The sequence below is a fragment of the Anopheles marshallii genome, chromosome 2 (genome assembly GCF_943734725.1).
Source record: "Anopheles marshallii chromosome 2, idAnoMarsDA_429_01, whole genome shotgun sequence".
Taxonomy (NCBI): Eukaryota; Metazoa; Arthropoda; class Insecta; order Diptera; family Culicidae; genus Anopheles; species Anopheles marshallii.
The window spans coordinates 85,807,988-85,830,339 of record NC_071326.1 but is presented as its reverse complement, the minus strand read 5'-3'; the positions used below and the strand labels follow the sequence as shown (position 1 = coordinate 85,830,339).

At 44.9% G+C, this 22,352-nt stretch overlaps 2 protein-coding genes across 2 annotated transcripts; both read left to right on the top strand.

Annotated features, from left to right (window-relative positions):
- The first annotated feature begins 6,988 nt into the window (after nucleotides 1–6,988).
- LOC128709650 (1-acylglycerol-3-phosphate O-acyltransferase Pnpla3-like) lies at nucleotides 6,989–17,917 on the top strand. Its single transcript, XM_053804655.1, has 9 exons — nucleotides 6,989–7,148; nucleotides 14,622–14,854; nucleotides 14,929–15,581; nucleotides 16,118–16,186; nucleotides 16,387–16,492; nucleotides 16,560–16,684; nucleotides 16,753–16,900; nucleotides 16,971–17,091; nucleotides 17,601–17,917. The coding sequence occupies exons 1-9, from the start codon at nucleotides 6,989–6,991 to the stop codon at nucleotides 17,915–17,917; spliced, it is 1,932 nt and encodes a 643-aa protein (XP_053660630.1).
- Nucleotides 17,918–20,427: 2,510 nt separating this feature from the next.
- On the top strand, nucleotides 20,428–21,726 carry LOC128718976 (two pore potassium channel protein sup-9). The gene is made up of 3 exons (XM_053812594.1): nucleotides 20,428–20,554; nucleotides 20,637–21,298; nucleotides 21,382–21,726. Exons 1-3 carry the CDS (start codon nucleotides 20,428–20,430, stop codon nucleotides 21,724–21,726), a joined length of 1,134 nt encoding a protein of 377 aa, XP_053668569.1.
- Nucleotides 21,727–22,352: the final 626 nt, after the last annotated feature.

Below are 22,352 nucleotides of genomic sequence, written 5' to 3'. Positions count from 1 at the left end.
TCGCGCTAGAGCGCATAATGCTATTCGAACACACAACAGGGATGTACCATCACTTTTCAATTGTGCCCTAAAACCAGTGCGAGAATTAACAGTGTACACTACCGTTTGGCTCTATCTGGAAGGTGTTGTAGGAGCGTTAAAAAGTGTTAGTTTTAACTAGAAATGCAATTTTAAATTAATCTTTACCTAGATAGAATAAAGCATAAGAATGTGTGAAATACAAAAAAATGAATCTTCTTTGAATTGTTCAATGAGAAAAGATACACTGCCAGCAAACAACTTGGTATGATGTTTCTAATTAGTAGACTCTGCAGATTTTCTCCCGGGAACAATTGACTCTTTCTAAAAATTATGTGAACGATTCATGTCTGCCATTGAACCAACTTCTTTCGTTGCAGCTTTTGCGGTAGAGACATGATGATGTACGACAATAGAAGTAACTATTTTCATTCTTTTTAATGATGGAAATTGGTGTAAGTTGACACACCTGCTGAACTAAACTTTATCCAACTCAGCAGCGAAAAACATTATTGATAATACACACCTCGGTACCTGGTACGTTAGTATATTGTAACAACCTCATCATCTCACGGGCCTCTGTTGGGTGGCAAATGTTCGCCCAGGCTATCGAATTGCTCAAAGAGAACTGAGAACAAGACCTTTTTTTAACCATATACCAACATCTCGTTGAAATTATAAACTTTTCCGTTAGCAGCTCTACGTAAAAGATGTAAAAATAAAAACTACCCGGTAATTGGTTCGTTGAGGTTAAAGCTATTGTTCAAACAATTTTTATTTTAAAGATATGAAGAGAAGAGGTTTTAAGGATGCCATGTAGATCGTGATTAGGTTTTTATGCTTAATTTCATGCAAATGCTTTTCCTACACACTGCGCTAACATTTAGATTTTATTTTTTTTACATTGCAACAGGCTTGCACAGGCATTCCCTATACCGAAGCTTATACGCCTAAATGTAGGCTTTATTGCGCGCAGGCGATTAGCAAAACGAACAGATCCAACCAATGATCCACAGTCAGTCATTGACAAATTCATCTTGCCCAAATGGGTTAAGTCGTGTAAATAGAGTTATTGCCTAGTTAAAGTCAGCTTACTACATGTATGAACACCCGCAACTATGAACTATGACTATGAGTAATCCCCTACAAATAGCTTAATATGTTTAGTTTATTTAATATGTGAATTGCAATCGTATGACCCGTTGATGTAAAGACTATATCTAAACACAACGGTTCGACAAGCGGAACATGTATACATGTAAATGGTGGATTTGGATAACATTTTCTAGAATGTCTTGAATACTCCTGTTAGTCACAGAACAATAAATGATTCGGGATTTCCTGTTTATTTTCTTATGAATGCAAATATTGAGTGTAAAATCTAACTAATAGCAAAGCATAGTATGAATTAGACCAAAAAATAATATCAATTAAACAAACAGTTAGAATATTTGTTCGTACGTGATAAGCGTATGCATAGTCGTTTTACGCATAACTGAACAGTCGGATTCGGAATCTAGCGTGTGCCTGTTCGCTTCCAATCGGAGTGTACGGAGCTAACCAGTCGAGTTTGTGATAGTTCTTGTTCGCATCTAAAATATAGTGTAACAAGTCTAAAATAATATGCAAATCGAGTGAACGGAATTCTAAGAATAAACTTAAATTAGTGACTATTGCAAACAAAGGAAAAATAGAATCATGTCTAGCGGCGAAAGCGATGCAGCAAGCGACGCTAGTGGAAATGTTCAAGTGGAACGAGTAACGTATGAATTGGATCAACAAGCAATAGAAACAATAGATATAAAACACAAACAAATTCTGACAAACTTCGTGAAAAATACCTTGGATATCTCACTTCTAACGGCTAATGCAAACCAGTTGCGCCTACTGCTAACGTATAATAAGGATTCCAGCACGTTCGATGTTTGCATAGGTTTGGTCATCCTCTCGCTGGTGTTGGAAGTCCTGAATGCTTTTGGTGTTATCTGTATGAAGGTGCGCTAGTTGTGCTTGCGTTGCGCTAGTACTGTGGCTTAAAATGTTGCAAAAATCTAACTAATCTCGATACGTTTTTCCTTCCTTAGACCATCCCAAGTGCTATGGGTTCTAATCCGTGGATAGCTTTGGCCTTCCAATTCTTGGTGACTGTAATAACGGTCATCAATGTATTGTTAGCTGCTCTGATTCAATTATGAATTATGCGAATGTGTACCAGGCTGGCGATGCTGACGCTATTTCTACATGCAGCAGGAACGTTTCTCAATAAAATATGCAGACCTACAGCATTTAAATCTGTATTGCCAATTTGAAGACGTACTAGAACGTTTTTCACTGTAATTGTTACAAGGAAAGAAAATATTTCTATATTTTTACTTCATGCACTGGGTTTGACAAGCATATATATATATATATATTCCAGTTTTGACTATCGTTGTTTCCGATGCTTTAGTTTTGGTAACGTGCTCTACACTGTTGAAAATTATAAGTAATTCTTTTTATTTTAAGGTGACCAACAGGTGCCAGCAATTTTATAAATCGATTATAGTATATCATAGCAAGTAGGTAAAATCAATAATCGGTGTGGTTGCCTGGGTATGGAAATATATTAATAATAGCTCATAGAGCTCGTCATTGCAGCGTCTCCTCCATTGTCCTTCCACATACACGGAGCCAAAAATCCTTCTGAGCATCTTCCTCTTGAACGCGGCTAAGAGGAATTCGTCAGTTTTGAACACAGTCCCTGTCTCAGGGGCGTATATGAGTACTGGAATGGCCCTCTCTAGTGCTGGTTGAAGAGTAGACAAGCTAGCCCATCTCCTTGGCGCAGACCCTTGGAGTGATAGCGAAGGGCCCCGACAGTTTGCCATCCGCCATCACTGTGACGTTGGTCATTGTCATTCGTACTAGTCTGGTAAGTTTGGAGATTTCCGATTTCGAAAATTCGAGATTTCGATGAAGCCTGATGAAGATCTGATCAGTGATTAGTTTTCCTTATCAGAATCAACTCTGATAGTTTCCAGTAACCTTTTGAACGAACCAGACAAGACGAGTTAGTAGAGTAAGGGAGAATATTTAGTAGGCGGTATTGAACACCGTAATACCTCTGTAATTGCTGCACTCTAGCTTATCTACCTTCTGTTATATGGGGTAGATGATACCAAAATTCCAATCACAAAGCATCGATTCACTATCCCATACCTCAGTAATAATTTGATGGATTTCGTTTTCTATTGCTGCACCTCCAGTTTTTATCAGTTCGGCTACTATTCCGTCGGTGCCTGGTGCCTGGTGGTGGTTGTTATTCTTGAGTCGACGGGTTTCGCCTTTCGGATTTCATCAATGCAGCTAATTAAATTTAGATCTGTATTTAATTATATTTTAATAAAAGTCTGCCAAATTGTCGATTTTTTCGTTCCGCCTTCCGTTTGAGTTCCTCATTTGATCACAGAAACCACGCACTGATACCACTGTGCTGCAAATGAGTGTCAGTAGAGGTGCGTGAATTACTGCTTTGTCAACTGGGTCAGTGCCCGAAGCAAGCCGAAGTTTGACAGCTTGGGTGAGAGCAAAATTGGCGAAGTTGGCACGAAAAAAAATCTCTGCCCATGTCTCAGAAGAGCGAGATAGCTAGAACCGCAATACCATGTGCGACAGGGATTGGAATAATCTATCAGAGAGCGAGAGAGAGAGAGAGAGAGAGAGAGAGAGAGAGCGACTCAGTTTGTTAGTTTCTGTTGATGTGAAACGCAGTGAAATTGGGAGTTGCGTGCTCAGAATTGCTACTTGGGAACTTCTCTTCAACACCGCCTTTGTCAACTGCGCGTGTAGTGATGGGCGGATCGGATTGGATCGGAGAAACAAGAGAATAGAATATGTAATTGGGAACCACATCATTTATTGCACAAAAGGAATCATGTTCTATAATTCACATTTTCGAATGCATCAAGATTTTTTTTGGTTTATATAGCTCTTTTTCTTTTTTGGTTGGCAGTTGGAAACGTTGCGCCTTTTAACTGGATTCGTCTTCAGTGCTTTAAATATCGAAAATAACAAAATTTGTGTATGTAATGAAAATATTGAAAGCATGCACATGTTCAACGCCGTAGCACTCGAATTCGGGTGATGCTCTTTGGAAATCGTTTTGCCACGATGTTACACATCGTTGATAGGGTTAATACATCTTCTCTGGAATGTATTTAAATATATTCTGTATAATTAGAATGCAGAAGTTACAATTTAATTACAAAGAAGAAGACATTCCTTTTCTTGTTTCCAAAGAGAGATACGAATCGAATTCGGAGGATCGATTCCAAGGCGGATCCGGATCCGTTCGGTTCGAATCCCACACGGGAGCGAATTTTCTCATCACTATGCGCGTGTGTTCACAACAGCGGAAAAACGAGAAGGCACAAGAAGCTGTGCAATGTATGAAAGGAATAGGTATAATATCTTACCAAGAGCTGAGCGGCTGCTCAGTATGTGAAGACAGCCGGTGTGCAAGGTAGTGAAACTATGGTAACTGCGGGGTAAAAATTGCTCCCTGGGATAACTGTGAGCGCGGAACAAGGTCGATGAATATTCAGTGAAAACAACGTTGGGTGTGTCGGACGTACAAAACAAGTTGCCAATATGCTGTACGTTGTGATATCTTTTTATCTCGTTCGCTTCAAATAATCTATCCCGGTGTTTTCTCTACGCAAACCACTGTTCTGCATTAGCATCATTTCGTTTCCTCATCTCCACGATAAACATGTACGTATTGTCGCTGATGTGCTGATTTGTGGCGAATTCTGTTATCGTCCAATTGTCACCTACGCTATCGGAGGAATCTGCGTGTTTGGCCAAAACGTGCATTCTGATGACGTATGGGTAAACCGCGAGGTGCGTTTCCTCAGGTGTCTCCGGGTGTGTGTGCGAAGTTACCGAGAAACAAACAAAATACAGGATGGAAGATTTTTGCGGCAGCCGTTGGATGAGTTCGGTGGAATTGGGCAGTAAAGAACACCCGCGGGTGCGTTTGTGGCGGGCCACATCAAACGGTCCACAAAGAGTGGGAAGGTGAAAAACGAAAAACATCGGCGAAAGAGTGAAAGAGAGCAACAAACAACGGGCCCAGAAACGTCCGTTGCTAGGATAATGAATCCTGCCCATGTCGCGTTGTGTTTGCGAAAAGAGACACGAACGAAACGAATCGGAAAGGGATGGAAGATGGTGCAGCTGCCGCTTTCCACCTCGTTTTCCCCTGTTTGGTTTTCCCACCAAACAAACGAAACTGAAGCTTTGTAACGATTTTTGGGCGAACTTTTTTTTTTCGATGCCGCTGTATGCGTGTTTCCGTTTTTGTTTTTGCGGTAGGAAGGTGTATGGCCGGAACGTTGAAAACACAGGTAGTAAAGCACGGATGGAACGCATAAAGATAGCGCGGAAAACGGAACGAACAACGCACATACAAAATAAGCGCTTGCTTTCGGTTGCCATAGCAACGGGCGAAGTTTTCGACCCGCTTTCGTACGTGCGCATTTGAAGGTGCGCGACTCGCGCTGGACGGTGTCTGATGCTTCTCTGGAATGTTCAACCGCAACAGCGAATTGTTGCGGAATGCCAACTATGCAGTGGAACAGCTGCTTTGCGTGTATGCGCGTGTGAGTGTAGTGTGCACTTTTACGGTACAACACAAACAAACAAAACATCCAAGGAAACTTCCATCATGTGTGTTGGTTGTTGGTGGATCGTACCGTTAACAGTAGGCTTGATAACAACGGCCGCTTACTTAGTGTGTGCAACCTGTTACACTCTCGTCTCTCGTCGAAATTGAGCATCGAAGCCATCGCCACTCTGTGGAAGCATTTTGTTTACATCACCCGCATGCTGGAAGCGCGCCCAATTCCGTCGAACCCGCAATTGGGGCTACACCGCAAGGGGACATGCACGCGGTAAAAAACAACCTCTCTCGCGGTTCGGTCGCACTCTCCCGTCCGGTCGTGCAAGAGAGTCTGTCGGTCGGATGATGATGTCAATCACACGTTCCCCAATATCAGTGCGGCCGCCGTTCCTACGAGACGACCGCACGCAAGTGTGAGAGAACGGTGGACGTACACGAAATAAGGGTTGGAAACAACAACCGTCCCGTGCGGTTGTTTGCGTGGTGCGCGGGTGCGTATAAAACCGCGACCCCAGCTAACGGTCAGCTTTCAGTCTACTTCCGGTAGAGCGACGAGTGTGATCGTACGGTGCCGCGCGACCGTTCAATATTTTCAACCCCAAAGCCTTTGCCCCTAATCCAGTCACCTTCTGCTTCTAAACGCTCCGAAGGTTTTTTTTTTTCATTTTTGTACCGAAGAAACCCTTCGCGTGTAGTAGGTTGCTTTGTTCGCACTCGAGCTTACTTCCAGCTATTCGGTACGAGCGTACAACTGCGTTTGTTTGTTTACACTGAGTGTGGTGTGAATGATGCGATGCAGCGGTATTCCTTCAGCAAAAGCAAAAAGGCTAACAGTTTTGTTTTTCTTGTTTCGTTTTAGGACAGATAGAATGTAAATTATACATCTTGGAGACAAGTTCCTGTGGAAAGAGGAGTGTAAAGTGTGGAAAAACTGAAATACATTTATTCCCCCGAAGCATCGAGTGCATATGGTTCTTAAAACATCTAATAATAATCGTTAAAACTACTGCCGACTCAAGTACACGTAAAAGGTGGTGTGTTTGTGGAACGTGTGAACCTCACGCAAACAGTGCAAAACAAAAGAAATATTAGTGTTTCGCGAAGAAGACGCATTTTACTGATCGAATATAACAAAAAAAAAGGTTGGTGTTTATAAAGTTTTAAGCGCAAAGTGTCTGGTAAAGCTTTACGAACCCCACGAAAGGCCGCTATTCTTACGTTTCGTGTGTGCCTAAAGGTGAAGAATCTCTCGGTGATTGTGGAAATAAAAAGAAAAGAAACCAACACGGTCCGGCAATCCATCCGAAGATGAATCTATCGTTTGCCGGTTGCGGTTTTCTCGGCATCTATCATGTCGGCGTTGCGGTAGCATTCAAGAAATATGCGCCCCATCTACTGCTGCACCGCATCAGTGGCGCATCGGCCGGAGCCTTGGCCGCCTGCTGTCTGCTCTGCGATATGCCATTAGGTAAGTTAACGGAGAATCCTTACAACGAGGGCAGGTCCCTTCGCCAGAGAGTTCGCCGAAAAACGTGCTGTGGTGATATTTTCGGCAGCTTTAATCCGGCTACCTTCGTTTGCCCGGGTAACGTGACGTGATGGGCAATATCACCAATTAAGCATACCATCCTACGGGATAGAGTGAGAAAAGATCTGTTCCCTTACAACATGGGCCCAGGTAGTGCCCGAGGTGTGTCAGGTGCATTAAAATCTCTTTAGCTTCTACAACCACTTAATTGCTCTCATTATTGGCGTATTTTGTAGGGAAACGGAAAGGTAATGGGTGTAGCATCCATCTCATCTTCGCCATTCATTCTGCATGTAGAGATTATTGCGGACCGAAAGAAGCCGGCAGGAATGATCGAAGAAGAAGGGAATCTTCGTAATGACAACGACCCTTGGATCATTGATCCTCACCAGCTTTCGTTTGAAGTTGGGCGGCTTTGGGGCAGACTGTCAAGAAGTTCCGACCGTCAGTGTCAGACTGTTGATGTTCGGTGGAGCTGTTTACCAAGTACCCTTCACCGTGGCGGTAACTCTGGAAGCCAAACACAATCGCTCCCTTCCAACGATCAAATAATCGCCCGTTTGTTTAGCCTCAAACACGTGTTTAATCGGGAATGGACATGTTCGTTGCGTCTTTCTCAGCAACGTATTAGTCATGCCGTCTCGTTAGACGGTTCATGCATATCAGTCGCTGCAAAGCCTTTAGAATATCTGGCCTTTGGACCGAACTGCACCGAATAAAAGCCTTACGGTGTGTCACCTCGTCGTATATTAACACCAGTCAGCTGATTATAAATCCCCGTTCTGGGAGGGAGCACCGTAAGGACGGACCGTTGAAAGTTCATGCTCTTTGTTTGGAATTGCATCTTTGGAGGCGGGAATCCGTGTAATCGATTCCGCGGAAGCGGGTTGAAGTTTGATCCATTTTAATCAGCTACGAAAGATAAGCAATGTACCCCTCTTCCCACTTCCAACCTAAATGCTGCGGCGAAAAAGTTTACTCGCCGTCCCAGGCAGCGTTTCGTTCCCTCCACCTTTGGAGCTTGTTTGACAACGCGTGCCCTAACCATATCGCTCCATCAACCCGGACAAAGCGATGAGATCATGGCCAGTGCTTTGGAAGGGATTTTCGTGACAAACTCTGGTTGCCCTTTGGACAGGAGGGAATCGCAGGCCGCAGGCCAATGCACACACATAGTGGGTGTATAACGAATCGGTTCGTGAAGGAAGAAGATTGTTATCACACACCCCATCAATCTATCTAATCTACGATGAGACGGGTTTGGGCTGTAGTTTTCAGGCCCCCATTGGAGTCGTCGCGTTATCAAAATTCGAAGGTATATGAACGAATTTCCCGTACCCTAATCCTACCGGATGATGAACCGAAGTAATAATTTTATTCGATTGAAAATGAATTAACGTCAAACAAAATATTGCGCCACACCGCAATCAACAATTGAAAATAACCTTGAAAATGTGCGCAAATATGTTCAGGGTCAAACGATTACTACGCATTAGCAAATAGGGCGCCAACCCCTAAAAGGGGAGGGGGGGATAACAAAAGAAAACCGATGGGCTCTAGTAGCGCTTAAGAAACTTTCGACGCTGGAAGTTTTTGCGTACTTTCCCTCCTGCGAAGATTAGAAGCATTTGTGCTGATGACGCAAAGCAAAACCTCCAACGGGAGAGACACAGATTCGTCGTTCCTGTCCGGCTACTCAGCTTGATCAAGTGTAGGTCGTAAAATTTACGAGCATCGTCCGTCCCTCTGCCACGGGATTCTGTTCCATCTTGCCAAACCATGGACGGCTTGGGTGCTGAAACTCTAGCCATTGGATTGTTAAGGGGTTATCGGCAATGAACCGTACCGCCGTGTGGGCTGGCTGGTGTTTTCGGCGAGGGACCGTATGGCAATACGCGGAGGGATTTGTATTTGTGAAGTGGAGATTGCGGAATGTTTTGAGGACTTTTGCGCTGCTACCCCCACTGATGGGTAGTGATGGACGCAAAAAAAAAAACATCATCACCTTAGGAATGTTTCATTGGCTTCATCCTGCACGGGGATCGTATGCCACCGCTTTGACCCGGTTGTGGCTGCGAAGAATGTGAGAACTCACACAGTACGCTATCGCACGAGCATGGAGTTTTCTGTACGTTCCGCATGTTGTATTTGGGTTATTGAACCGCAGCATCACATTTGTCTTTGCCATTATCATCGGTGGTGCGAGGAGTGGTCTCGATCGCGTAATCGACGTTTTAGCAAGGAGGGGAAAAAAGTCAAACAAACACACAAGAGACACGCAAACTGTGTACCTTTTTCTTAATACGACGAAACGCCAGGGCTGGAGCAATTTTTGTTTGTCGATTGTCAGCACATTTCTTGCTGAAGTAGCAAGCAGTGCAGCTGTGCTTATGTTGTGCAAATACAGCAAGTGACACAGTTTGTGTTGACCAATCGTGTGCAACACCATCGGCCAGAAGTCAGAGTGTAAACATGCTCGAAAAGACAAAGAACAATTAGGTTAGTTTTGTTTAAATGCCAAAACAAAACAAAAAGATTATTTTGCTTCTTTTACTCCTTTTACACACTCATTTCCAATGTATTCGTGCTTCGCGTTGTTGCAAATCCGACTGGTGCGACAGGGAACGCGACGCAGGAGCACGCACGCGTAAGACATTGTTTGAATAAATTTAACCCGCGCAACCCGACAGGTCAATTCTAAACGAGCGCACTGAATGAAATGATTAAATCCCATCGTCGAGTCGCCAATTCTTGCTCCGTCTCGCTTGCCCACCAAATTGTTCGTCTTCGAGATGTGCATTTACATGCGCTAAAGTGCGCGAAAGTGTGTTGCAAACGCGTGCCCATGCAACGGCAACGAAACACTTTCCCTTGTCGGTAAGCGGTACTTACCCTCTTGTTTACTCGCTTGCTTATCCAGCAATGCACGATGCACGATCATACGATCGCAGGGGAATCGTTAGTGCGCGGGAGCATTTTGCAATCCGAAAGCGCGAGACGCAAAGCCTTTCACTTGCGCGCAACGCTTTTGATTTCGCTCACGTGCCATTTTGGGGGTTTCGCCCGTTCGCGCCCTTGCCCCGTTGGTGGTTGGTGTGGTCTACCGGTGTGGCACATGGTTGCAAGCATGTCAAATGGCGAAATTGCACCAATTGCGCTGGTGTCGTGTGGAATCGCTCAGACGTAACGACGCACATTTTTCGCAAGGTCAAAACCACGTGCCGCCAATGCACTGTTCAAGTTGCCGCCGGGAGCTAAGCGAATTGTCAGCGGGCAAGATGGTAAACAAGTTGTTTGTATCACTGGCGGGTGCGAAACGGTGAGGCGGCAGCTACGAGAGCCACATGTGCAATGGAAACCTTATAGATTGCGAAAATGGAGGGCACCGGCTGAGGTCACACGCAATATTGGTTCGCTTCCAACTTATGTGTGAGGACATTGTGGCATTGCGAGAGTTCTTTTATTGTCTACAGGAAGAAAATTTGTATGGAGTATACTAAAGTTCATCTATTTTTTGCTATATTTTAGGAACTCTCTTCTAACGCGGCAATGCATGACAAAACACGTGATGGGAAGAAGCGAACTTTGCCAACCGTTCCAATGCTGGATGCGTGAATCAGCGACATCTTCCTCAATTAGGACCAATTTCGCGTACACCGCCATAGCACGAGGTTCGGTGACACAAACCTCGTGTCTACTGCACATTCGCCTCTATCGCTATCGCTTCCATGATTTCCTTCGTGGCTCAAAAAAAAAACCTAGACCATCTTCCTAACAAAGGGAAGGGATTAGAGTGCATCGCATGTGACGCAAATGCTGGCATGATTTGTTGCCACAATAGAAATCCAAACACGCACACCCCAACGATGAAGCGAATGCAACTGCCTTGTTGGTGGCACTGGTTCCTTCTTTTTTTTTTGTTTCGATCCATCGCCTCATTACTCGGGCCTTTATAGCTGGTTGCGATAAGCAAAAAGGGCTGTCGATTGATCAATTCATTGTTGCTAACAATACGCTAGACCAGCACACAAACTCGTCTGACACTACGATGTGTGGAACCTGAGCAATGTTCGGGTGTTGGTCGTGATAATCGCGCGAGCTCCAGCGTAAACAGTGTGTGGTGCTCCGATTAGTTTTGCCATTATCATGCGCAGGGGGTGCACTATGAGGTGACCTGGAAAAAAAAGCGTCGGCACCACAAAGAGATGGCCACTTGTCACTCACACTAGTGCAAACTAATTCCCCGACCGGAAGGGATAAGTAAATATGGTCATTAAGCGATGATCAAGTGACTGCTCGCTAGTAAGCAGCAGCGGCTGATGTCCTAATTTCGGACGATTCTTGTCAGAGTCGCTAAAATAGTTACACCGATCAAGCTGATCGTTATCGTCGAACTCCCCATTGATGAAGTTGCTGAGCACTGGGCAAATTATGTCCAAAAATGACCTAACTGACCTGCTTCTTCAGCGATTATGAGACAAACGTACAGGGTTGATCCTACTGACCCCCAGGAGGGGGAGAAGGCTTCGATCAAGATGAAGATGATGCCAATGCCAGGGACTAAGCTGTTATGACGCGGATCGGATCGGATGATGTGGTTAGGGAGTTATGCTACCGCCTGTCTCTTGGAATTGGAAATACTAGCGCCTATCGTTTTTTTTTTGTTTTACTTATTTCAACTGCTTTTTTATTATGTTACGGATGGTGTCGTAACACTACCCTCTATGAGCATACACACGTTTCTTGTGTTAGCTTCCTGATAAGAACTAACCATCCGTGTGCTGTTATTGACGTCAACATTCGCATTGAACGCAAGGAGGGTGGCTAGATGTGTGTGGTGTGTTTTGGTTGTCTGGCGTACGGTGAAGCTCGATGCTCATCAGCAGAACACACGCCAAGAGGTTTCGTCTGTTAAATGTGCCCTTATCGGAATACCCAGCACAGCGAACCGCTTAAATTAATGTCGTGACGCGCTTCAAGGCCAAGGGTTGATTGCGAACAGAGAAGCATATAGTTTGCGCTGTAATGCGCTGTATGTACTTTCTTTTTTCAAGATATTCCAAAGGATTTATTATTTACAGATATTTACACTAATGGCTTTGATTGCAACAGTGTTGATAAGATTTACAAGAAGATATTATCTGTGACCTTGAAGGGAAGCACGCGGTTATTTTATCTCTAGAATTGGCAACAAAATATCTGAGGTATTATAACTAGATTAGCTGCAGTATATGAGCTTCGTGACGCGAACCGAATGATTAAAAGGCACCTGCACGTCACTAGCGCGATGATGAATGAGCGGGAAATTTGATATTGTATCGTCTAAATTTAGGATTTATAATCCAAAATAGCAAACCAATGTTGCGTTGTTATTGTACTCAGAGTGACAAGCAGCCAATAATGATCGTGAAGCATATGCTGCTGTTGTTAACCGATCGCAAACATCCTCCCGAGCACACCGCGTCAATAACAAAGTTACTTCGAATATTCTGATCTCCAAAAATCCCACTGACCTAGCCAGACCAATCATAGCAAGCCGGATACAAATTGTACGATTCTAATCCCGGCTACGAGCGTGCGACGTTGAAGGGCTCGTCCAGACTACGCACAAACCCCTGTGAACGTCCACGTCTAGCGTGACCTCGAGATATATTATCTTTCTTCTCACCTCCTTTTTTAACGCATGACGAGAGGGAACGGTTGCTGTTGTTTAGTTTAACTGCGACGCAAAAAAGACACCCTTTCAACCGAACCGAGTACTGGTTACCGGGGGGGTCTTTGCTTGATTTCGACAAAATACCAGTTGACGGGCCTCCAAACATCTAATCACCCGCCTTTCGCGCCCCACAGACATGCGCACCGCCGTGCCGTAATGTGTCTAGAAACTTCTCCACTCGCCCACAAACATTGTAGCGCAGGGCGACATCTCTCGGGAACTGCGTAGCGGGCCCTTTTTTTTCGTTCGAAAGCGCTCTGTGTGTGTGTGTGTCTCGCTCTTGGTAGTCCACAGAATTCGCTGCCGGGGGAAAGAAACGGTGGAACAAGCAGAGTAGGGCCGACCTACCATCATTCGACGGTGTGGCGTGATCGGGCACCAACACATAACAACCGGCGAACCCCAAAACGACGCAGGGTACGGTGTGTCGAAATCTTTGCGCCGACTTATGTTGGGAAATATCCGCCACTGTTCCAACGGTGTATGCGCGGCCGCATAAGACCGATCGAGTTTAGGGCATCGGTAGGGCCCGCCACCCGGTATCGGTCGGTGTAACCGTGGGACGAGTCGCTTTTGAAAGACGGTGTCTAATGGCTGGATGACTTTCGTCTTTCGAGTCGTTTTTTTTTTGGTTTTCGCTTTTTTGGAGGCCCGTCCGACACGCGGAACGCACCAATCCCGCCCGGTTATTTAGTGCTTCCGGGGATGCTGTGGTGTGGTGTGATGAGTGAGAAACACCCAAACCGCAAGGTAACAAAAAGGTGTGTCTGCATGACGTCAACAGAAACTTTCGAAAAGGCAATCGTGTAAAGGGCGATGCGTTAACTGCATTCGACGCATGGGTTTTATGGAGTTTTTATTCCGGAAATCTTTATCTCGCAATTAGATGCACTTTAATGCTACTGTTGCTGCGATTAACGTCAAGTCATTACTGCTGATCTATCGCTCAGGAGACAAGAGGAAATTTAAATCATTAAATCATAATTTAAATCAATGATTTCATCATCATTTTTAACTGTTAGATTGTTTATTCTAACTCTTTGGCTCCGATTTCAATTGATTTAAATCTTTAGTTAAGATTCCATTTAACTCTTCGCGGCGACCTTCAACTCATGATTTAAATTACGAGTTAAACGACGCAGTGAAAAGTTAAAATAAAATTGTTTTCAATTATTTTGCGTCGAATGAGCTAAATTGCCCAAGAATTATAAAAAAATCTCTTCTTGAAGATATGAATTAACTCACGTTCCAGAAAGATTTAAATCATTCATTCAATCTGAATCATTGTGCACATTACTGCTTCAACCGTTGGAATAGAGGAAGTGTTTTATATTGGAATGATTTCATCGTAATCATATATCGCCACAACCTCCACAGTACAGATGTGTGTGCTGGCGTTCTCGCAGTTCTAAAGTCCACGTACGAAACTATCAATTAAAACCAGCAGGCATGCTTCTGTTTGGTATGATCTCGCGCGTGCTATTATTAATACGCGGCCACACTCGACATACCGTGCCACACAATACCGTCACGCCACAGATCGTGTCAGGTTCAAGTGGTTAACCTTGTCGTTGCGCAACCCGGTCTCGATTACGCATGCTCCACTATCTCCACTAGCCGTTTTCGAATCTTTAAACTATCAGTTTCACCTGTCGTCGCTAATCAATATCCGTTTGTTGTGTTTTATAATATTTCAGGTGAAATGACGTCGGATTTCTTCCGCGTAGTCAACGAAGCCCGATCACATTCCCTTGGCCCGTTCAGCCCCCGGTTCAACATACAGACCTGCCTGCTGGAAGGGCTACAGAAGTTTTTACCACCGGATGCGCACGAACGTGTCAATGGCAAGCTGCATATCTCCCTGACCCGTGTGTACGATGGCAAGAACGTGATCGTGTCGCAGTTCAATAGCCGCGAGGATCTGCTGCAGGTAATGTCATTGGCGGTATTTTCAATATCACTTTACTTAATTTCATGTATTTTTTCCCTGCTGCTGCTCCCTAGGCACTTCTCTGTGCGTGCTTCATTCCGGTGTTTTCGGGCCTTTTGCCACCCCGGTTCCATGGCGTACGATATATGGACGGTGCATTCTCCGATAACCTTCCAACGCTGGACGAAAACACGGTAACGGTCAGCCCGTTCTGTGGCGAAAGTGACATCTGCCCGCGTGATAATAGCTCGCAGATGTTCCACGTCAATTGGGCCAACACTAGCATCGAGCTGTCGAAGGAAAACATTAATCGGTTCGGTCGCATCCTGTTTCCACCGAAGCCGGAAATACTGTCCTCCTTCTGTCAGCAGGGATTCGACGATGCGCTTAACTTTCTGCATCGTAACAATCTCATCAGCTGCACCCGCTGCCTAGCCGTCCAGTCAACATTCGTAGTCGCGGAACAACCGTCACCGAACCTGGAGGAACAGATCCTGGAGGAGTACGATCCCGAGTGTAGCGAATGCAAAGAGTGTACGCAGCATCGCAAGAATGCTCTCGTTGGAAGCATGCCGGACAATGTGCTAACCGTGTTCCAGACGTACATCGAGCAGGCAAACAAGGGTCTGATTAATTGGGTGTTTCGCCATCGGGGTGGCAAACTGCTGACTGCCCTATCACTTCCCGCCATTCTACCGGCCGATATAGTGTGTGCCACGCTGACAAAGTGAGTTTTCTGTTTAGGTGGAGAGTATCATGTTTGCTTTTGTTCCTGCCCCGCTAGTCGCACCCTTACGCTCCGCCATCACTCTATGTATGTGTCCATTAACGGGTGGTAGCCACACGTTGGAACTATTCTCCATTCTATGCAGTTCCGATCACTCAAGTCGTTTGTTGTGCAATAATCATTAACCGCTTCTTGCTTCACTACCAGTTCCCATTACCACACCAACGAAACCGCTAAAGTAGTTGAATTAGAAATCGTAACTAACCGCTAAAAACACCTTTCCTGTCCCCTGTGTCCTGCACCTCAAATATTCCTTGCTAAATTTTCCGCACACACGATAGTATCGTTGGTGGTCTAATCGAGCAGCGACAGTTCCGCTACCAGGTGCTCGGTAATGTGGTCTGCCCAACGAAAGCTTCCACCAGCCGTGGGTTTCGGCCAATTCAACAGCACGCACTACAACACCGTTCGAAATGTAACCATCTCGTATGCTCCTCCACGTCTCGATCCGTTCCCCTTCCTTTACCTTTCGACAGATTGGCAACATTGGGTGTCCCTGACCGGCAGCGTTTTCTAGCGCAGCTCGAGAACCGCCTAGCGTACCGGTAAGCGCACAAACTACCACCATACGTGAGATGCTGTGCGTGTCGTCCTCCTGTGCCCGTGTTTGTTCTATGTTCGTATATTGTTCCCTATTTTTCTTTGTTGGTGGTGGAAGTTTGGGTGTGCTGCGGAATGCTGTTGAAGCTTTTAGCGAATAGAAATGAATCCACCCGAATAACTCGTATGTTTGTTTCCGGTTTAGACTGATGGGTGCGGCACCATCGATAGGAAAACAGATATGGGCGATGAGTGAGTATGTGCTGAAGAACTTAAACACGATCCTGCTGAAGGTGCGACGGCGGCAGAAGGTAAGGTGAAAAGAAACTTCTTGATCGTTCCGAGTAACTAATGGAAGTTTGTTTTTCCTCTTTTCAGCAACAACAGCTTACCGCGAACCTGCAGTGCCAGATCGCGCTTACCGAATACAACCAGAGCGTGGGTCAGCAGCATCACCAGCACAGCCATCGCAGCTCAATCATCGATATGCGAATGGACGATGGGTATGTATATAGGCACCCTGTCGTGTGGAGTTTTCCAATTCTAATTAGCATCTGTTCCATTGTTTTAGCAAAACCTTCAGCAAAGAAATTACCCCGACCTACACCTCTGGACATCATTCGGCGATGGGTGATATTGACGCGTTCGATCACATACTTCAAGTATCCTCGCATCATGACGCAATGTACGCTTACTATTACATGGACGAAGACAATAAGGTAAAGTTTAGCGGATCAAATTTGTATAATCAACCCGTCGTAACTAATCTATCGTCGAATTGAATCGTAGGTTAAGGTAACGGAGATATTCGACATGAGCGAGAGCGATAATCCTGCCCTGCAAACTGCCAACGAGCTTGAGGCAAACCAGCAGCTGGAGTTCGATAACGACTGGGAAACAACACAGCCAGGTACAGGCAGGAAGAAACGTTATAGTTGGACGTCCACCATGGCACATTGTGTATGTCCCCCTTTCACCCGCCACCATGTATCACTCAAGTGTTTCATAATATTATGTTTTTTGTGTACGATTTGCTGAATTGCTGTAAAATTTCAATCTCTTCCAACTTTTACAGAAGACAACGTAATATTTGTTTGTAATTTTTCTGATTTTGTTTCAAATTGCAGTAAACTGCACACAACACTCCGCACGTGGTGTTTAATGGCAGGATCTGCTTTATTACTAACCAAACTGCACCGAAGCTTCTACTATCATCACCATTTTATGTGTTCTATGTGTTATTTCTCCACGTTATGTACGTTTGTTTTGTATGTGTGTGTTGGACAAAAAATCTTTAGTTGCAAATAGTGCGAGCATATGTATTGTAAATAGTTTCTTTCAATAATTAAGCGCGTCGTAATATCTCTCATCTAATTTAACCTTTTCCCTCTCTCTGTTCTTTTCATTCACCGTTTGTAGATTTCCTCTATGCCAACTCGTACGGTGGAGACAATATAATTGACATCGAAGAGTTTATCGATCCCAGCATCTTTATGACTGGCAACCATCATCACCTCATGAGCGGCAACAACAATAACAACACCGGTGGCCTCAATACGCTGACGCAGTATCCGATCAATCCGTGGGAATGCTCGCAAGTACAAATCGAAGAGCTGTCAACTGACTTCAACGATCCATCGCTGGAACCGGAAGCGGATCAGCAGACGAGCCTCATGTCCGAATCAGCTACCCTGCTTCTAAGCAAGCCACCCTCATCGTACTCAGTTGAGATGTAAACGTAGCGCAGGCTATCGCAATCTCAAAGTAGATGAATAATTTAACGTAAAACGGATCACGAAAATGTGTACGGCGTGGATCGTGCATAACCAAGCAGAGTGCCATCTCGCGTCCAAACACACACGAGCTAGCAGCCGTCCGGTGCCTTACTCGTCTGGGTGCCAACTAGTTTCGAATCTGCATTGGCATTGGCACAGTGTGTAGCAGCAAACAACAACGTTACCGAAAATGATATTACCATTTAGTGGCGACCAAAGTTACCTTTTTCGTGCTCTATCGTTCCGGGGGACTGCTTGGGGGCGCTTTAAAAGTGGCCAAGTGTACGGTGGTAGCTTTGCCATGCCTCGAAGGCAGCATAGTCCGTTGGAAATGTGGAATGCACATGAAACACAATGCAAGTGGGACCATACATAGAAGCAGAGACTTCTCGACATATTAGAAGACTTACCCGAACGCGCTAACGTTTACACAAAGAACGGCAAACGCACCGCTTATGCAGCAAAAAAAAAAGAAAAGGAAACGGTAAAACGATAGCTGCAAGCGGCGTGATCGCGTGTATAGGTTTGCACACGTAGGCAGGAACCTATTATCAGTAAGAGAACATTTTCCAAACGATGCGGCTCCCGCATCAAGTTAACGGTTCGAATAGTATAGCCAACATATGGTGTACATAGAGTATTTTTGAATTGTGTACGATCGTTCGGATCGCTGGAACGACGACCTCATAATACAATCAAGTGCGCAAGGCACAGTGAGCATACTACCGTCTAACTTGCAGGCATCGGTGATCGGACGATCGTATCGGTACATTGATAGTTTTAATGTAGATTTATGCTTCCCTTTTTCCTCGTCTCTTCTCTCACTTGATCATTCACAATCCATTGTTCTGCTTGCTTTAACCTATCGTTCTTCTGCTATTGTGGAGAATTTTTAAAACGTAACGTCAACCAAAAAAAAAACATCAAAAAACAGGATAATTCCTTTGCTTTAAAATAAGACAGCTTTTAAAAGAGGCAACTTTTTAAACAGATGTGATTTTGAATGCAAGTATGTGAAAAACGAAACATAAGAGGGGTGTTTTTAGTGTGGTTATGGTTCATTTTTAGCAACCGATTAATTTATCAGTCCTTCCCTTTCGTCTAATTGCCGGCACGCCATTGTCGTTCTACTCGTCGCCGTGATATTGATATTAGAATGCTCGATCGAGGAGTGTAGGAAGCAGAGCAACACCAACAAGAAGAAAAAAAACCATGATTTTCACAAAAAGGCTGTGCAATAGAAACAAAGCTATTTTGTTTAAATTAATCCAGAATATGAGCAGTAGCACCTGTTTGTATAGGGCTGTTGGGCGGCGATAGAGGCTGATAGTGGAAGGGATTATATGTGAGAGTTGTAAAATGAACAATATTCTTAGATGCTCCGTTTTGTTTTATTGGTGGGTCTGGTTTGTGCCCCGTAGGAGAGCTAGAAGGAAAAAAAACAATTTATTTAACAAAGCAAAACGAGAAAAACTAGCTTTTACAAAAGACGGATTACTAAGACTTATCAGAGGCGTAAAGTCAACGTTAACGGACAAGGGAAAAATGTGTATTTTGCAACTAGTGAGTACGGAATTGAACGATCCTTGTCCATCAGTTCCTAACCGAATGGAAAAATGTGACATTTTGTTTATTTATATGGTTCATTTATCGATAGATCTATTTTGCGCGAATAAAGAAATTTCAAAACGAAACCGAAACTGTACACCCAACGGACACCCAGCACTGTACCGAAGCACGTGCCAGCACCTGAAAGGATGTTTGTGTGAGTGTGTGTATTCCGCCTTCCTCGTTTGCACAGGTCCGTTAGCGTGGCTTTGTGCGTTGTGTGCGTGTCGGGATGGTGTTCCGTTTCGCGCCTTGCGTGTCATGCGCAATCGAAGTCCTTCAACTTCCTCGACGTGAAATGTCAAACATCCTTGTTGGTCGTCAAACAACGGCGAAAAAAATCAATCGATAGACATATAGGCGCTCGCTGCAGATTTTGTCATGGTGCTACACTCCGAAAGCCATCACCACCGTGTACCGTGAATTCGGGGGACAGAAGGCTGCCGTAGCGAAGGAATTGGTGCCAATCCGTATCTGTGCCAACGTGTGCGTGCCAAACAAGCCCTGTCCACAATTCTTCCCGCAGCGGCCACTTTGTTTGGATGTCCAGGCTCACCCCCATATCTGCCAGAATGATTCCACGTAGCTAAAACTGTCTCACCAATCGACTGTGTAGCGTTCTTTGCAGGCTTTGTTGTTTACTGCATGAGTGGAAAGGAGTTTCTTTTAACGCACTTCCCGCATAGTGGGACCAGAATTTAACGGGTTTATTCCTTCCTTCAATCCCGAGTGGAACAACAAAAAACCGAACAGTACCTCCTCCGTAGGCAAATAGGGTGAGTACATTTTTTCTCAACAAAAAGTTCCTTCAACTGTTGGTAACATACCTTTATTTTTCCTTTCTAGGCTTGCAGCAAACGAGCATGAAAAAACAAAACGTACGGACCATCTCTCTGATCGTGTGTACGTTCACATACCTGTTAATTGGTGCCGCCGTGTTCGATGCACTCGAGTCAGAGACGGAGAAGAAACGCTGGAAGGCGCTCAGTGGTAAGCATAAGCAGTACAGCCTTTGAAACAGTCGTCGAATGGCAGGATGCGGACACCCCCTTAATATTTCCCTCGTTTCCAGCAATCGAAAATATCCTCATCACACGGTACAACATCAGCTCGGAAGATTTCAAAGTCATCGAAACGGTGATTATGAAATCGGAACCACACAAGGCCGGCCAGCAGTGGAAGTTTTCGGGTGCGTTTTACTACGCCACCACAGTGCTGACGACGATCGGGTACGGTCACTCGACGCCATCCACGGTCAGTGGGAAGATCTTCACCATGTGCTATGCGGCCATCGGCATTCCGCTGGGGCTGGTGATGTTCCAGAGCATTGGCGAGCGCGTCAATCGGCTGAGCAGCGTGATCGTGCACGCGGTGAAAACGTCATTCAACTGCAAGAAAGCGATCGCCTCCGAGATTGATCTGATACTGGTCGTCACGACGCTTAGCTCACTGACCATAGCGGGTGGTGCGGCAGCATTCAGCAAGTTTGAAGGTTGGAGCTACTTCGACTCGGTGTACTACTGCTTCATCACACTCACGACGATCGGTTTCGGTGATATGGTGGCACTGCAGCGGGATAACGCGCTGAACAAAAAGCCGGAGTACGTGGCGTTCGCGCTGATCTTCATCCTGTTCGGGCTGGCTGTGGTGGCTGCATCGTTGAATCTGCTCGTGTTACGTTTCGTTACGATGAACACGGAAGATGAGAAGCGTGATGAGGCGCAAGCTATACAAGTAAGGGCCTGTTACAAGTAACGTAGAAATAGTAATTTCGCCCATTTGTGATGCTAAATGATTCATTCCTCTTTCTTCCCAAGGCAATGCAAATAGCGGTTAAGCTGGACGGTGATATCATCACGGGGAACACGGACAGTGTCGATGAACGATGCTACGATCGGATCTCGGTCATCAACCCGCTGACGGTGTGTCACAACTGTCCGACCAAGTTCGACATGACGGAAGCCGGCAATGGGTGTTACATCGATACGAGCTATCGTTACCCGTTGATGGACTGCGAGATGACGCAGCTACGATCGCCGGCCGGTTTCAGCGGTCCGGGAAACAACGGTCACCGGATGCAAGATTTTGAAACCGACGACGATGGTCTAATACGACCGTTACGGTACGATTTCCACCCGAGCCGTGGTCGGGCATCGGTTTGAACCAAATATTTGCAGCTTATCCTACCAAACATACAACACAAAACACACGCGGACGGAAACAGTGGACAGACAGCGCACTATGACAGAGGACGCAGCAGGCAGCCTAGCAGACCGCAATGAACGCACAAGCAAACATAAACACACACCACTCGATAACGGTGGGTCAATTAGTGACCGCGGATCATCATCTTCCTCTAAATACTTTTGTAAGAAACATCCCTTCATGCGAATGCGTACGAATTGGTTTATAATAAGTATAGTGTAATATGCAAGAGAGCGGAGAGGGTTGATCAAATTTTAGCAATGATAAAACAAAGAAGATAAATTTAAAATTCCGGGAACAATCGGTTTGAGCGTTACGAATAAAACACAAAAAACAAATCACACAGCATGAGCAATTTGCGTAAGTAAGCATCACATCTAATTGGATAGTTTGAAGTACGAAAGAAAGCGCGGCTGAAGTTGCCCTGATATTAAAATGTCCTTTTTATCTGCCCTTAACATACATCTAGCAACAGTGTTAATGGTTGTTCAAAAGGATTCCGATTTTACTGTAGTATCTTTTCTATTATTCAAGTTTTAAGTTCGCGTATTATTTATTTTCTGCTCTTAATTTATATTTTATT

Coding starts and splice junctions, on each gene's coding strand:
- LOC128718976 (XM_053812594.1), top strand. CDS start 20,428: ATGAAAAAACAAAACGTACGGACCATCTCTCTGATCGTGTGTACGTTC. Junction 20,555..20,636: donor ACGCTGGAAGGCGCTCAGTG/GTAAGCATAAGC, acceptor CCTCGTTTCCAG/CAATCGAAAATATCCTCATC. Junction 21,299..21,381: donor ATGAGGCGCAAGCTATACAA/GTAAGGGCCTGT, acceptor TTTCTTCCCAAG/GCAATGCAAATAGCGGTTAA.
- LOC128709650 (XM_053804655.1), top strand. CDS start 6,989: ATGAATCTATCGTTTGCCGGTTGCGGTTTTCTCGGCATCTATCATGTC. Junction 7,149..14,621: donor GCTCTGCGATATGCCATTAG/GTAAGTTAACGG, acceptor ATAATATTTCAG/GTGAAATGACGTCGGATTTC. Junction 16,493..16,559: donor AGGTGCGACGGCGGCAGAAG/GTAAGGTGAAAA, acceptor TCCTCTTTTCAG/CAACAACAGCTTACCGCGAA.